Here is a 17,093-nt window from a genome sequence, read left to right on the forward strand (position 1 = left end):
GATCTCATCTCTGGTGTTTGCAGATGATGTTGTCCTCTTAGCTTCATCACATCAGGACATGAAATGTACACTGGAGTGGTTTTCAGCCGAGTGTAACTGGGATGAAGCTCAGCTCTTCCAAGTCCGAGGCCATGGTTCTCGATCGATAAAAGGGGGCTTGCCCTCTCTGGGTGGGTGGAGAGGCCCTGCCTCAGGTGGACGAGAAAAAAACATTCTGATTTGAACATAATCATAGCGTAATCATATGTAATAGATGAAAACAATAAATGTAATTGTACCAGCAAAAAAACAACTTTCAGCTCTGGTTATCTATTAACTAACTGTTATCTATTAACTAACTGTTACCTAACTATTCAAATAAGATAAGTTTCCAATCCACCCTAATTCAAATACAAAGAGATGCGAGTCTCAAGAGCAATAGGGAAAAGCAGACAATCACTATTTAAAACAATACAAAAAACTCAAACAGTGCATAGTGAGGGCCCCCAGATTGCCAACGCCACCACTGGCTGGGGAAATCCTCTGCACTTGTGTCAATTACATTTCAGTTAAACACTATATTCAAACTCAGTAGGTTTGTTTGTATACCCTAGCCATTTTTTCATTATTATCAGATATTTCTGCTTTGGACCATTAGTTTCTCTTGTCCAGGTCTTCTTCAGGTAACAATGGCTTTAAACATAACTACGGCTCTCCTCAATGGAAGTATGTACACAACACGTCTTGGACCTGAACATTACCTGCTACCTGCTTAAGCTTGGCCTCTACATTTGTTGAAAACTTTGCTCCATCAGGATCTCACAAAGATAAAGGACACGGTAAGATTATGAATGAAATTCCTCACAACGAATGTATGGGGCTTCTGATTTAAGGGAACAGGTTTTTTGCATGAAGAGCTGCTGTAATTTGTTATAGACTATTCCATAAAAATTCTCAAAGTGGGAAGTAAAAATGAACTGAGCACTGTAAGCCAGTTAAAGTTACTATGAAAACTATGGAAGAAGATGCTATGTCTACAGAAGGAACAAACTGTTAAGGAATCACTGGTCAGACCCAAATATGCAAAGGGAAAAAGTATTTATTACACAAAAATAGTCTTGGCAGGGGGATAGATTCCAGGGGAGGCAGGACGGGTCCGGGTTGGCTGCAGATGAGAGGTCTGTGGAGATGGAGGCTGACCGGAGGCTTACCGGAGGCTTACAGAAACTGGTGGGTACGGGATGAGGCTGGCTCCAAATGAAGTGCTGGGGATAGTACAAAAGAAACAGGTAAACATCAAAAAGTATCAGGAATTCTCAAAAATCTTAAAAAAGCCTGAGTAGTTCACCGCTGGGATGACGGAACGATCTGGCACTGGAGAGCAGGTCAGCAGGTCTTTTATTGTAGGAGATGATTACTGATGAAGAACAGGAGTGGAGCTCAGCAGGTGCATGATTGGGCCCCACCCAGGAAATGCCAAACAAGGTAAGTGGATACAGAGAGAGGGAGCAGGGAAAGGGGGGGTAGGAGGAGCAGGGAGAACCCTCACACAAACTCCGTAACGAAAAAAATTACAAACTCACAAGGGACATTCATGAACTCATAGTGTTCAAGCAAAATGCACCTGAGGTCCTGACAGTATATGAGAGCTTGGAAAACTGAGAACCAATGCAAAGTTTCATGAGTTATTAAAACTAGTTTTGTTATACTGTAGTAATAATACTAATACTAATACTAATAATAATACTTATAATAATAATAATAATAATAAACACAGACCTTTTAGGTCTAATTATATTTGGCACAAAAAAGGTTTAACAAGTCATAAAAAGTCATAATATAATAGAAAATCAAAAATGGTGTTGCCAAGAATAAATTATGTCAAAATCTCATCTCATTTCCGTGAACCAAATCTTGTGTCTTATCTCAGGGGAATGTTAGGGATGAGATGAGACACAACTCCTACAGGATGGGGCCATGGAAACCCAACATGTGTATGTGTGTGCATATGTGTGTGTGAAGAGAAAATACTTGGTGGTTTAAAGTTTCTTTGTTTCAATCTATACAAATGTGTGTGTATGTCTGCATTGTTTTTGTTTTGGTTCAGTGTTCGTCCCATCCTAAGGAGCGCTCCATGATTTATTGACCCATGAATGGAAGAATTGAACTTACTGCAATAACTACACAGTCATTTACACACTTACTATTACATTAACAGGTTTAACACAGACATCCATGGGGCAACAGGGGATCTTTCTCACTAATGGGTGTGGTTTTTCTTTAGGTGGGTGCTTTCTTGTTTTGGTGTGGGCCAATGACCATGTAATTGGCAACAGGAAAGGGGCAGTGCTTGTTGTTTAAAAACCCTGTGAACCTCTCTTTTACTCTAGCCACATCTCAGTTCTCTTTCCTTGCCTCCGTTTCCTTGCTTCCTCTCCTCGATCCTCCATTTTTCAGCTGTCAATCAAATGCACCATATTAAGTCCCAAGAGGAAGCGAGGGGAAGGAAACCGCAGAGGAAACATTATTTGTGTCAGTGAGGAGTTTATATTGTTGCAAGTTAAGAACAGATACAGCAGCAAATGATGCTTGACATGTAAAATAATCCTGAATTTGATATTAAAATTAAGGAGCTAGGAAAAGGCTGTCCCCTTCACCTTCAGCTCATGTCTCCTCCTGCCTCCCTCCTCTTGCCTCCCTCCTCTGATCTTCTCTCCTCACTGTGTCTCCTCTGTGAGTGGGATTTCTTCATCCATTTACTGCAGAATTGAGGAGAAGAATCAAGGAAAAGGAAGTGAGTAAAGAGAAATGTGATGCGACCTCTCTCATCCTGTTGTGTCGAAGGTCAGTAGAAAGCCGCTCATCACATCACACCTATAGCACTTTGATATCAAATGGTTAATGGAATAGTGATAACTAGACCTTATTTTAATGCTTTAACCAAATATTTGTAACTGAAAATCCTCTCACTCTTTTGTTTACCTGTCTAGCCGAGGTTCTCCAGGCAGTCCAAAGTCCAGTCGGCCGCTCTGTGGTTGAAACCAGGGCACGCTGGGGACAAGGTTGCACACCAGCCATGCCAGCTATTGATTGTGAGTCACAGAGCCAGTTCAGTCCGTCCATAAACCTGCACCTGGACAAGCTCTCAAAGCCCAAAACCAACTCTGCCTTCCCTTTGTGACACTTTAATTATAATAAAATCAGTGAAAGTAAAGTGTGCTGTCCATAGTGCCCTGGTGATCCATGATATCTGCTGTACTGGACAGTCAAGCCCTTGGGGGGCATTACACATTCTTCATTATAAACACATCAGTATTATATTGTAAATACCATATAATTCAAATTGATTAAACTAAAATAATATTTTCTTGTAAATATAATTTTATAATATATACCTTAATTAGCCTTAAAAAAGCAACATTTCTTGTTTTTTTAATTGCTAAAAATTACCTTGCAAAGCAAGAATTCTTACTGTGTGTGGGTTTGCCTTTCCACAGATCTGACCTCTGACTTGACCTGATGACGCCACTTGCAAGTATTTACTACTACTGAATCAGCATTAATAAACAGTTTATAGCCTGCACTCTGAACCACTCACAGCTGAACCTGGGCTGCCAGAGCCTTAACCTAAAAGTACTTCATTGCATTATTCATATAATCAACAATGAAGAACAATTTGTACTCATTTATCAATACACACATTAACAATAAAAACCACCTTATCATTTTATTACCAAGAGGCATAAAAGACATAATAGAAGAGTAATCTGCTGTCAAAGTGCAAACATTTGAAGTGGTGACAATGGAGCAAATCAGAGATGTTAGATACAGGGAAAACCGAAAAGACAATATTTCGTATATAGTTTTTTCAAGGCACTGTCAAAAGGGGAAATAAATGGAAGATGATTACATTACCAAAATACATTATTCTCTTGTCCCTGCAGGCTTCTATTTGGAAATTAAAGGAAATTAAACCTGCATCATCAGATTACCCCAAATTGACAAAAGTGTACAGTAAATGTTACCAACAGACATACGCATAGTGCATTTAAAACATAGCTGCAGTGTTTAGATGACATCTTGTATCAGGCTGCATTCACACTTGCACACACATAATTAAAATTGGAACTAAACTGGGACTACACCAGGACTAAACCAGGACCAAGTCAAGACCACTCACCTGATTAGTGCATATTACTTAACATAACACTTATATGTTCAAGTTAAGACCAGCCTTTTGCACAAAACAGAATATGACATTCCCATTTAGTAATAAGATACAAAGGGTCCAAAGAACTAGATTACAATATGCATTTCAATGAGCATGGTGGTTGTCTGCAGAAATGGATATGTAAAGTATTTTCATTCAGAACTCTTGTCTGGTCAAAGTGCAGCAACACCTCCATATAAATTACACAAAGTCATGTGTTGTCATTACCTTTGACCACAGTGTACTTAGTCTCTAATAAAAGTGAACTTACAAATGATAGGATAACTTTTATCAGAACTTTAAAACATTTTCTCTGATCCTTAAACAGTTTTATCATTATAAAAGTACCCTATTATGGTACCAAAGTTGTAAAAGCAGATAGAAGATAGATGTTATAATTATAACTGTAATAATTTACAAATGTACTAATGTACAATCAATCATTATCTATTCAGTGGAAGTGTTTTATCAGTGTGTATGCGTGTGCATGAAAAGATTCCACTAGGTGAATTATATATAAAAAAAAAAAAAGTTGTTCACTGTTCTAGTGTTTAAAAATAAATGGTAACCATCTTCTGGTACTTTGGCCCAACAATGAATTCTTGTGCTTTATAAAATCACAACTCAAAGTGCATTCACATGAAATGAATGACCTTCCAACATAGGTTAAAATAGGGCTGATATTATTCAACATCATAAACATACCCTTTGTCAACTGACATGGAAATGTGACTCAATGAATAATATTAATAATAATAATGATCAGCTCTGTTGATCCAAGTAACAGTTACTAACTACTGCCACTGTCACCTCTACAACTGTACAAACCATGATGTAAATCCAGTAATATGATTCTATATTTGGCACTATTGTTTAATGTACACTGTATGATTACAGCAAAACATTATAGAATATTCTTATGATCTTATGACCATGCATCATACAACTGTATAAAGTAAAATCAAATCTTTTGTTGTTAGGTGGGACTGTTAAACACAATATATGCTGTATCTTATTTGTAGAGCCCTTTGTCCCTTGACAGCCTAAAATTGAACTTTTAAAATACTGAGAATTGTCTAACGAAAGCACTTTACACAAGTTTGCTGCCAGTGATACATTTTTGGTTTAATCTAGACCTCACAATATTCTTCTTTTTGAGCATTAGCTTGTGACTTTTCTTGCCACAGGTTCAAAACTTAACTTATCCCAACGGCACTGGCATTGACAGACTAGAATATAGTAATTTTATAACTTAAAAATATTATAGCAAAATTATTTTACATAGCAAAATACTGTTACAAAAATGGCTGAAACTAAGTAATATAAATGACCTTTTCTTCTGGTTAAGGCAAGGCAGAGTTACAGACAAGCTCTCTTAGAAAACATTAATAACTGTTTCCTATTGTGGTTGTGTGTTGTCTTGACACTGAAGACTGTTATTTATCAATGTCCTCCAGTGAATTGTCGTCACACGAGCAAACCAAAGATGGCCGTACTCTCTGACGGGAATACTTGAGATGAAGAAGGTCTCCCACCTCATTTATGGCACTCAGAGCCTGAGGAAACAATAGAAATAGTCAATAAGAGCCAACGTGCAGTAATAGTACAGAACTATAGATAACCACAACAATGCAGTGTTTTACGTCACATTAGCATACAGTATACGTCTCCTTAACAAGAGTGAAGGCAGCTGCGTAGGTGACATTATCATGAAGAACATTGAGGCATGGTGTGATGATGATAGAGGACTGAGTACACTGACTAAAATACTGAACAAATATCAAACAGATGAGATCGTATTAGTGTGGAGGACTGGTTCAAGCTGGCTCAATTTTGAAATTGCCAAAAACAATCAAATCACCAACAGCAATCAAAACCTGAGCAGGAGAAATGATCAAAGAAAATGATTCATGCTGGAGTGGTTAAGCCTCAGCTCTAGGAAATATCTGGTAACACAAAATAGAGTTTGTGATGCATAAGATGGCGGTTTCAAAGAGAGTAATGGGCTACTGCATAACATGTAAAGTTAACAGGAAAGCCGTGTATTAACTATGTTCACAGTCTATCAAAAGTACAGTACATTCAGAAACACAGAGATGCCAGAGTCGTGTGAAGACTGACCTCAAAAACTCTTTACTTCTAGACACTAATGTCTCAGAAACTTGATAAAAAGCAGAGAAGTACTATGGGTAAATACTCTTATGTAAACTGCTTAAACTATGAATCTTGCAAAACACAAGTATCGTCTTGAGAGGACATTTTTGTGCATCCCACACACCCTGTAACAAAGCCAAAAAACACAGCTGCCTGCACAGCTTTCTTTTTCAGTTTGTTAGAGTTTGAAAAAAACAGAAATGCAATTAGGGGGATGCAGACTGCCAGGACTATTTCACACTTTTTAAGAAACCCCAAAGGAATTTCACAAATATAAATCTATGCACAACGAGGACGCAAAGGAACACCGTCCACAAGAAATGAGACAACTACACTGATTTTAACAAGCCCTAACAATGCAAAGAGAGTGTGTGGGTGTTCCTTGGCAAAACAAAGGCTCAAAATCTGGACTTCAAGATTAGTCCACTTCACTGACAATGGTGCTGAGGTGCAGGGGGCCAAAAATAATATAATATCCTGTTTTCAATACAGGGCTTCAAAATGACATTCATATGAGTTACCCTGTCAAGCATCTCTCGAGTGTGTAAGGCGGAAATGCAGAAGCGGGCGCGGGACTCGATGATGGGCGTCGCAGGAAATCCAACCCCCACCACGCCAATGTTTCGCCGCAGCATCTCCCTCCCAAATGCTCTGTGGAACAAAACAGGATCCTGGGTAAGTCTTGTGTAATTTCGCTACTCATATTTAGCAAAGTAACCTCCACTAATAGTCCAATAAGGTTCATTTGTTGTTCCGATAATTTATGTTATTAGATTCTTTTTTCAGACCAAGAGTTTGTTTTCATACCTGACAGTTTCGGTTATCCTCAGGTCTTCGTCAGAGTGGCACCATATACAATGTAAAAACTTAAAACAACTTTTCTGGTGGAGTGTCCGCTACCTATTTGTCTCTATGGAGATGTTATTGCTTTGCCTAGAATGTCCCATGGTATGACTTTAAATATATACATCTAGCATTTATTCATTACGGGTGTTTCTATTGCTCAAAAACAAAATAATTCCTTCTGTGAATGGGATGACTCTCCACAGGTCTGAATCATAACGTGGCTTGTCTACCTCATGATAAATGAACTAATCTATACTGTGGAACATTCTAGACAAGGCAATAACATTTCCATGGGTACAAGGAGGTTTTATATTTTTGTAAACAGTGAATCTGGACTGTCTTCAATACTGTGTGGATCTAGTAAAAATAATATCTAGTAACAATGTTTCTGAGGCACCTACAGACCTACTTCTTAGGTTTGTGATTTGTTTTTTCAACTCAGGATTTAAAATTAGAAGTTGAGGTGCACACTCAACTCAAATATGATCTCCTCAGTTTTTTCAAGACTAGGTGGTGTTGCTAGGAATGTTTTACACATAATTAGCCCCTACAGGGATGGCAGTTTTTTCTTTGAAGAAGACATTGCCAAAGGTGAGCCAACTCATTTTCTTGCACAACCTATAGTATGCTTTGAGTTTCAAGTCTTTTCAGGTAGAGTGTATTAATCGGTCGATTTTTATTATTTGACAAATCCTGTTATTTAAATTAAAGGATAAATGGGACAACAGAAAGCTTGTGAGTGAGTGAGCATTTTAGTATAAAAACGATAAACTCATAATTCACAAGTTGAATCTCTTTTTATAAATATATATATATCCTATCCTATCCTATATCCTAGTTCTTTTTTTAAGCATAAATAACTTTTTATTCCATAAAGTCCTGTGCTGTTGTGTCTTGCGAGTTCAGTTGGGGTTAGGTAATAATTGTTAGGTAATCATTTTCAGAGCTTTTGCCACGCCCCCCTTTTGAGTTGAATTTACAAAACATGTCTATCGTTGACCAAGAATTTCTTTAGACGAGTACAGCCCTACTTTCAAATCTATATTCCAAATGACTGTATATAGTTTTGCAAATGATCTACCTAAAAAAAAACAACTTAAAATTACCAAAGCTGGTTATGGTTTGATCTTATTAAATTGAGCACTGAAAGTATATTATCAGTTTAGAGAAACGAAAAAAACATAATTTAACTTTTGAGAAGCATCAAGTCATCTGAAATTTCAGAGCTCCAAGCCAAGTCCAGCTTTATCAAGTCAAAAGATGCAACTATTTGTCTCACTGCAGTCAGAAGCACGTTCGATAAAGTAACAAGTAAATAAATAATAATGTGAAAGTAAATTGTGAAATACCATGTAAGCGTTTAGAGTAGCATAGTGGAATAGGGCTGAATGATTTGGGGAAAAAAAAACAACAGAATTTTCCTCAGTATTGCTATTCACTTTCTTATAATCCTGTCGTTATTATTACTATATCGACTTATCGTTCAAACCTAAAACAATATACTTTGAGGCTCAGTATTAATCGTGGCTACTTTTTCTTTGCAGCAGCAAGAGATTTTTGCCATTTTCATGTACTAAGGTAAGATTTGAGCCATGGAGAGTAGAATAATGATCATTGAGGTTTAAATATGAACTTCTAATCTAATCTAAACTGCACTGAACTACATGGCAGCTAGTTGTTGATCAGTCTGCACAACACTTTGACGTACCCGATCTTCGCAACCATGTAGAGCATCAGTGGAACTACTGGCGAGTCATTGTTGCCATAAATAATGAAGCCCATCTCATGTAGACGCTTTCGGAAATAGGCGGTGTTCTCTGCCAACTGCCTTATACGATCACAACCTGGGGAAGGTAGACAGAAATTTACGACCAAATCGCAAAGGCTAGAATTCACCAGTATGAATGTTGTGACTGCACATTTATGCACAATAAAAATACGTACTTATTTTTATTTTATTAACAAAATAGATGATAAAAATACAAGCAGCTAAAATTAAATTCTGTTCACATCTGAGAATGGAAGAGCCATGGGGAGATCAAGGCTTTCACTGTGAGTTGTGTTTGTGCAGCTCTCACAAGAGAACTCTGAGAAGAGGCAAACATGAATCTGTGAACTCCTTTGAGCGATGTGCAAATACATAGTTTTGTTTTCTATCAGGAAGATGTCTAAACAATGATAAGCATTTTAAACAAGGATTGCAAATGAGATGAGAAGAGTTATGTAACTTTCTGTCAGATATCTTTAGTTAGCACTGACATCTGGTGGTCAAAGTGAAAGTTACATCAGCTGTATTCACAAACTTAGGTGCAAGCATAATTTACAGTACACAATAGCATTAACAATAATAACAATAAAAACACATTCATTTAAAACAATTAAATTAATTAAATGCATATAGATATAAACAGAGAACAGACCTATAGTTGAGCCGTCCTCTCCCATAATGCACTTCATAGAAGTGATGATCTGCTCCACCACAGGAGGAGACATAGAGGCGGCGTAGACTGCACTGTGGGAGTGGGAGCGAAGGTAATCGATCATCTCCTACAATCACAATTAGGAACCAAATCAGAATACTTTTCTCACAAAAATACTGTTTGTATTCTGTGTGCTTGCTTCAGCTGACTGCATTTGTTGAGTGTTTGATCCCTCTCCCAGTTTTACAGTTTTCTTAGTGCACAGTAAGACAGTAGTCCAAAAGAGGCTGGCTTCTGACCTCACTTTAAATGCTTAGATGTCTATTTTTTAATGATATATGTCTAACACTGGTTTGAGGGAACAATTATTGTTATTTCATGTCTGACATGTTGTTGAACAATAAAGAATTCTGATTTCATCTACTCTAGTGACCCCTGAGTCTATGATGGGTGTCAGTCTGGATGCTTGAATGAATACTTGATGTAAAACTCTTTGGGTGCCCATGGAGCTCAGAGTAACACCCTCCTAAACAGCTCTCTACTAATCTGATGTAGGGTTAATCTGAAAGCACTGACGCCTGCAGTGCATGATTCCCTAGAACTGTGATGCATCTATTAAAAAACCTCAAAGCACTTGTTTCTTACTTTTTTTCCTGCGATGTATCCCCCAGCGGCCCCAAAGCTCTTAGTGAAAGTGCCCATCAGCACGTCCACATCCGCAGGGTCCAAGCCGAAGTAGTCGACCACGCCCCTCCCCCTGGGCCCCAGGGCCCCGATACTGTGCGCCTCGTCCAGATACAGATAGGCCTTGTAGCGCTTCTTCAGGGCAATCACCTCGGGCAGGCGCACTATACTGCCCTCCATGCTGCAGGCGGAGAACAGCTGTTAAGGGTTTGTCAGCACATGTTCTGGAGAGCTCTAGGACAGGAAGTCAAGATGTAATTTGAGAAGGCTGTGTTTAAAGGCAAACCCTGCTCTAAATCAGCTGTGTCAAACAAATCTGTACTTCCAGAAAAGGAGATAGAGTGAAAGAAGAGGAACCTAAACAGGAGACAGCTCTGGAAGGTTTTCTGTGGCTGTCTAATGTTATCATGAAGTGCTTTCAGTTTATGATTGTTATTGATTTTCAGCAAATAAATCTACTTCAAGATCTTTGCCAAAGCATTGATCTTATCACACTATAACAAACTTAATACTGCTATAAAACCCTTACACAGAGCGAGCTCGCCTCTTCACAAAGCAAACCCTTAACTTGGGAGATGTTCTAGCCTCCCGCTGAACATTCCACTGAAATGGGAAAACACTGATCCATGTCCATTGGGAATGTTTCAAGGGTTGGGTTTAACTTTCTGTCTCCACGGGGAGGTGCAGGTTGTTTCCACCAATAATCTTACACGGTGCTGCTTTAATTCTGACCCCTTGTGGCTGGAGTTACAATCTCAAGACAGAATTTACAGACCTATTGGGATGTTTACTTCAAAATCAACTACTTGTTCAATTAACTTTAATAGTTAACAACCAACAGCAGCTCCCCCTCAGTCATGTTTACAAGAACAACAACCTCTGAGAGCAACATCTGTAGAACAGACAGCAGCTGCTGGAGCCAGTCAGTTTAATGGCTGTGTAGGAAGGATACAGGGAGGACTAGGGCGGTGTATACAGGTCTTTTAAAGATTAAAAAAAGATGAAAAAGATGGAAAAAAGGGTATATTTTCTACATCAAACACATACACACTTGCCAGCAAAGAAAGAACTCAATATGCTTGTAACTTGGAAAACCGCTGGATTATTGTTTACATTCATTCAGTGCAAACATGTGTTTAAATTATTTTCTCAAAAGTACATAGAATACAGAAAAGAGTCAGTAGAATGCATTCACGCGTGTTCTGTTCTGTCTGAGCCCAGGTTAGGTCTGATGTAGACATGATTTATTTGTATTCCAAGTTAGATTCAGGTCTAGTATCTGTTTAAGTATCGATCGACTGAAGGTGGCTTACAATGACACTTTACGGGTGCTTTTGAGGAGGCCACGATGGACGAGTGCGACAGAGAGGTTTGTTACTGCACAAGTAAACACTTTGCAAGCTGCACTAAGAATTTTAATGTACAGTTTTATTTGCAGGCTGAACAAATCGGACAATGAAATAATAATGTCACTCACAAATATGAGATTCAGTGCAATAAGATATCAGTCCAATATGTGAGTATAATATATATATATATATATAATATATATATATATATATATATATATATATATATATATATATATATATATATATATATATATATAATATAATATATATATATAATATATGGAGACACTGGTATGGCTGTCTTGGTGTTTTGTAATGTCACTGTTCTTCTCTGTTTTAAAAATTGACTGTGAGTCTGGAATAAAGATGATGATGATGATGATGATGATGATGATGATGATGACACCTGCTCTGACGAATTTCAATACTAGTTTTAGTATTGGTTAGTATTTGATTTTCAATATGTTTGACAGCCCCAACTGATATTATGTTAATGTCTGATATTATGTCTGATATTATGTTCTTGTGTAGCTGTACCTGTAAATGCCCTCCACCACTATAAGGATCTTCTTCCATGGTCTGTGCGTTCTGGGCTGACCGTGGACTATAGCTTCCCTGAGCAGTTTCTCCAGACTCTGCATATCTGACAAAAGACACAGATAAACAGTTATTCTTACATTTCTGAGCAGTGCGTCGCTGGTAAAATATATGTGTGTGTCATAATAGATGGGCTTTGACTCACTGTTGTGTTTGAAGACCCGGATAACAGAGCGGGACAGTCTGGCTCCTAACACCAGAGAGGTATGGTTCAGCTCATCACTCAGGATCAGACAGCCCTGTGAGATCCAAACTCACAAATTAGCATGGTAGAGATGTCAAAATCCCCCATTCCAGCTTCGTATATTGTCGTTGTGTCTTTGTCAAATGTCAGATCATTGTATAAGAAAAAATATCAGGTCAGCGTATCATGATTTTAAAACGAAATGATATAAACAGAATCAGTGACTTCTGTAAAAATGAGACAGGACTATCTAAAGCACTCAAACCTCAAATCCATGAACAAACTACTCAAAATGCATGAACACAACTTTGAGTGAGTTAATAAGTGAGTTATAAAACGGTTAAAAGCTCATGAAAACGTACCTAATATTTCTCATTTAAAGCTTCCACATGTACCATACATACCCTAATATAATGTAGTAAATAGGACAACAACACAGAGAGTGGTAGTGACAGGAAGCGACACAGTCTTGTTTAACTATTCACTCAGGAAATATGCAAAGTTTTGTGTCGACTGTGGTTAGAGCAGTGAACACTCTTGGGCTGCTTTTAAAAGTGCTGGTTATGTATTCAGGACTTCAGACCCCATAAAAGTTAAAATGTTATATGGAAAGGGTAGGAAAGGATAATGTTTTTGAAATATAAGTGATTTGAAATAAGTAATTTAATGATTTTGACCTTGCCAGTCAGGGCCGGTATATTCATAGAGTTGGTGGCAAACCCCATCCCAAAAGTCATGGCAGACTCCACCCCAAGAAACCGAGCGACCAGCTTCTCCAGCTCCTCATGTCGGTCCAGGTTACCTTTAACATAGGGACAACAGGGTCAGTCATCAAAACACTAAACACATTCCATGCAGAAGAATTTTTGAACTTCATAATATTAGAATCGTATCACTACAATGGAAGAGTTATAGCATCCTAATTGTTTACATCTATGTGTACTCACTTGTTTAGCATGTGTTTAGTATAGTAAGAAGTATGGGTATTAGGTTTTCCTGTCTCATTAGTACTGGTTTGAAAGAGATGAATCTAATCAAACAGCTCTAAATAAGCAATAATAACAACCAAAACAATGCAAAATGGTATTGTTTGACCCTATTAAAATTAAAATATTAAAAGGTATTAAGCATTCAAATTTATTTTACTGACTAGTTTTCTAGGATCATGTCTCTTAGGTTAATGAAGATACACACAATTTTATCACTAGTCAAGGTACAAAATGACACAGAACTGACTCCTGTGAGCTTTTAGTCAGGTCAAAACATTGTTACCACCTCAAAAACATACCTGGAGTTGTTTCTTTTCACATGTTGGAGTAATCCTGCCTGCATCCCCAATGCTCTAAACGCTCTGTCTCACTTTCTGATGTCATCAATTGCTAATTTTAAAGTTTAACAGCTATTTTTATTTGTTAATTGAACTGCTTTACTCCACAATACTTTATAATAACCATACGTTGTTGCCTTTTAAAAATATTTTAGCTTTACCTGTTGAGATTGTTCCAGAAAGTCTAAAATATCTTGTACTGCACTGAGCAATGAAGAAGTTTGAATTAAGCTAAAACTATAGATGTAGCTTTAAAAGTTTGACGGTAAACTATTCAAATGATTCTTGTCAATGTGTATGTAGTTTAAAAACACAGCGGAGCACTTCCTGTATCACCACTCAATGACATCACAAGCTAGAACAGTGTTTTCAGTTTGAGAAAAGAACACTAAATATGCAGAGTTTGTGTGTTTAACATGTGTGAATGAATCTAAACACAACTCCATGTATGTTTTGATGAGGATACAACATTATAGCATACATCAAAAACACTTTAAATAAGCCAGTACATAGGTCTGATTTTTGTAGAGAAGAAATCTATCATCAAAAAATGCCAGGTGATATGTGTCATTTAAGCATGGCTGTATTTGGAAAAGTTTAAAATAGCACTTTCAAACTACTTCTCTTTCTTTTTTAGTTTTTACCACATTAGTTCCCCATGTTTACATTCTCTTCCTTTTCAAAACCCAAACAGGTGTCAAAAATCAGGAAACAATCTGACATCAGATGTAACTGTTAGCATTTGAATAATCTGATAACTCCACAAGTCAAATATGAATCAGGTTTTTGGTGTGCATGTAAACATAGCAAGTGATGACTCAATCAAATAACTGCTCAGTTTACAACCAAGCAATCAGACCTAATTGAATTCTATAGCACTAAAGCTGCACGATTACTAATGTTCGCTATGTGCTTGTACCCATTTCCTGCCTGGTGCTGGCCACTCCCACTCCGTACTTCATGGTGACTTCAGCTGCAGCATTAGCACAGGGACCAGTGTTTTCTGCAAAGCCCAGATAATTGTACGAGCCCAGATTGATCACATCACGCACTACTCGCCCTGTGTACCTGTAATGACAAGAGAGGCGGCCATCACCACAGTGTCAGCGGCTCCTGTTTCAAAAACTCTTGAGTGACACCATCATAAATCACCATGTTTTTATAGAAAATAAGAAGACAACTATACTGAAACACTTTTCAGTAGGTCATACAATGTTTACTAAACCCTTTAATACACTGATGTATATTTTGTGTTAAGAATGATTCTTACTCAAAAGTCCAGTTGTAATCGTGGGATACTCTCTCCATTAGATCCATGGTGGCTCCAGGGACGCTGCATATTGGCCGGTTTAGGATGTCACGCACTCGCGTGTACACGTTCCAAGTGTAAAAGTTTTCAAACTCTTGGTAAAGAGGAACAAAGTCCTGAGGAGAAAGTCAAAAGAAAAAGACTCACACCAATGAGCAATATTTTTTCAAGTAGTTCAGAAATATTCAGGAAATGGGCTTCCGCTTCCCTTGATACTAACCTTTAAGAAACAATCACCTTCATTATCAATATTATGTCACCTGCTAAAAGCTTACATCGTGCCAAAGAAAGTAGTGTACCTTTTGTTCCTCTCTCTCTGCAGTAATGTTACATTTTTCAATCTTCCAGGCGCGCAGGAAGTCACGTAGATGTCCAAAAATGGTCAGGATGGCATAGCCCATGTAAGTGAGTACAGCCACCAACATGGGAGTCTTCTCGAAAGACTCCACAAAGGGCCGGCGATACAGGCTGCCATTTGGTGATTCATTGATCTGTTCAATGAAAGAAAAGAATAGATAATAATGGAATAAAACAATTGACCAAATCTGTAGCACTAATGTCTGAAAATCTAGGTATGAGATGGTATGAGTATGGTTATGGTATGAGTTATTTTGTGTATTCTGTACTAGAACTAATGCTGACATGTAATTGCAACATAACAGGAAGTGTGTCTTCAGCCTTACTTAGACAGCCCCACTTGTCATCACTGGTCTGGGCTCATGGTTCTTTGTGCAGCATGTGACTGGTCATGCCTCCCTCACATACCTCAGAACAGAATAGGCTCGGTCTAAGCACTAATCAGCTGAATGCCACTTATTTGTACTTGTTTATACTAGCTCTATTAGCCTACTAGAGGGCTCTGGGAGGCTTTAGGGTGCATTCATACTTGCACACATCAGAATTTGGGCTAAAGTTGACTACACACACTACTACACCTAAACAAAACCAAGTCTACATCAGGGCTACACTGGAATCAAACCAGGACCAAACCTGGACTAGTGTGAATGTACCGTTATACCGGTCTATAAAAGTAGTTGTGAAACTCACACTGGCATATGAGCGAGTGTGCTCTGAGTAACACTATTTAATGACTGAATTGCAACTCTAACGGGACCTATAACTGGGACAAGACACAAACGGTGCACCCATGGGTGCAAATCTCATTAACCTCTTTGAAAAGCTGTTGCATAGAATGCCCAGCAGATATTTGAGATCAGCAAAAATATTGACACAGAAATGTTAGGAGGGCTCCGTGGGTTAGAGATTAGTCAAGGTAACCACGTGTGGAGCGGATAGCTAATCTATGAAAGAGACGGAGGCAGTGGAGGAGTTTATGACCTGGCTTCGGCACATGATAATCATCTGGCATTTATTATCTCACAGCCTGCCCAGGAGTCGTCGAGGGAAAGCATCCATATGATCTGAACAAACTCATTTCTCACAATACTGTGAGCTTCATGTCACGGATAGGCATGAATGCTGGTACACTTCACTCAGTTGTATGAATTGGTTAGCATTAACGCTACACGGTGATCAGTTGTCATAATCCGTCCCCGGGCCTTACCTCTTCGGACAGCCCGTGGGGCTGCTGTGCGTGTGGCTGCTCATGGAGTCCCTTCACCCAGCCCTCTCTGTCCGGCTTCAGTCCGTTCTTTCCGCGGTGACGCACAGTCCCGTTAATCGGCTTGGCGGCGTGGCTCTCAGTCATAGCTAGCCAACAGTTGTGTGGAGAGTGAGACGATACTAGGAAATATCATGTAGGAGGACGGCGGCTGACAGCGGTGCAAAGCTGTGACAGTATCCGGGTTGGGAGAGCGCTTATCCAGTCAGCGCGGCTGTCCACGCTCAGCAGCAGCGCGCCAATCGCAGCGGAAGAGATTTCATGTTCCCCAATGTTTGAATGTCCACGGACGCGTCTCAGAGCTCCTCTCCTTCTACACACTATGACCAAACTTCACCAAGATATCTATTGTAAAGAGTTTTGCAGATAACGTCCTCCAGTCCACACGATGAAGCCTCCAGACAACTTCT

The 17,093-nt window shown here is 38.6% G+C and overlaps 1 protein-coding gene across 1 annotated transcript; it reads right to left on the reverse strand.

Moving 5' to 3' along the window:
* Nucleotides 1-3,680: 3,680 nt before the first annotated feature.
* LOC110155301 (serine palmitoyltransferase 2-like) lies at nucleotides 3,681-17,005 on the reverse strand. Its single transcript, XM_020919389.2, has 12 exons — nucleotides 16,627-17,005; nucleotides 15,362-15,553; nucleotides 15,024-15,178; nucleotides 14,673-14,821; nucleotides 13,104-13,228; nucleotides 12,388-12,481; nucleotides 12,183-12,288; nucleotides 10,255-10,474; nucleotides 9,610-9,736; nucleotides 8,898-9,033; nucleotides 6,865-6,994; nucleotides 3,681-5,745 (listed from the first exon to the last, which is right to left on the reverse strand). The coding sequence occupies exons 1-12, from the start codon at nucleotides 16,768-16,770 to the stop codon at nucleotides 5,626-5,628; spliced, it is 1,698 nt and encodes a 565-aa protein (XP_020775048.1). The 5' UTR covers nucleotides 16,771-17,005; the 3' UTR covers nucleotides 3,681-5,625.
* Nucleotides 17,006-17,093: the final 88 nt, after the last annotated feature.

The sequence above is a fragment of the Boleophthalmus pectinirostris genome, unplaced genomic scaffold, assembly GCF_026225935.1.
Source record: "Boleophthalmus pectinirostris isolate CB_2022bp ecotype Guang Dong unplaced genomic scaffold, ASM2622593v1 HiC_scaffold_10, whole genome shotgun sequence".
NCBI classification, from domain to species: domain Eukaryota; kingdom Metazoa; phylum Chordata; class Actinopteri; order Gobiiformes; family Gobiidae; genus Boleophthalmus; species Boleophthalmus pectinirostris.

Bases quoted from the DNA above. Each gene is read 5' to 3' on its own strand.
- LOC110155301 (XM_020919389.2), bottom strand. From the start codon at position 16,770: ATGACTGAGAGCCACGCCGCCAAGCCGATTAACGGGACTGTGCGTCAC. The intron at 14,822-15,023 runs GTAAGAATCATT...TTGTCATTACAG, and splicing joins GATTACAACTGGACTTTTGA to GTACACAGGGCGAGTAGTGC. The intron at 12,289-12,387 runs GTGAGTCAAAGC...GTCTTTTGTCAG, and splicing joins CCGGGTCTTCAAACACAACA to ATATGCAGAGTCTGGAGAAA.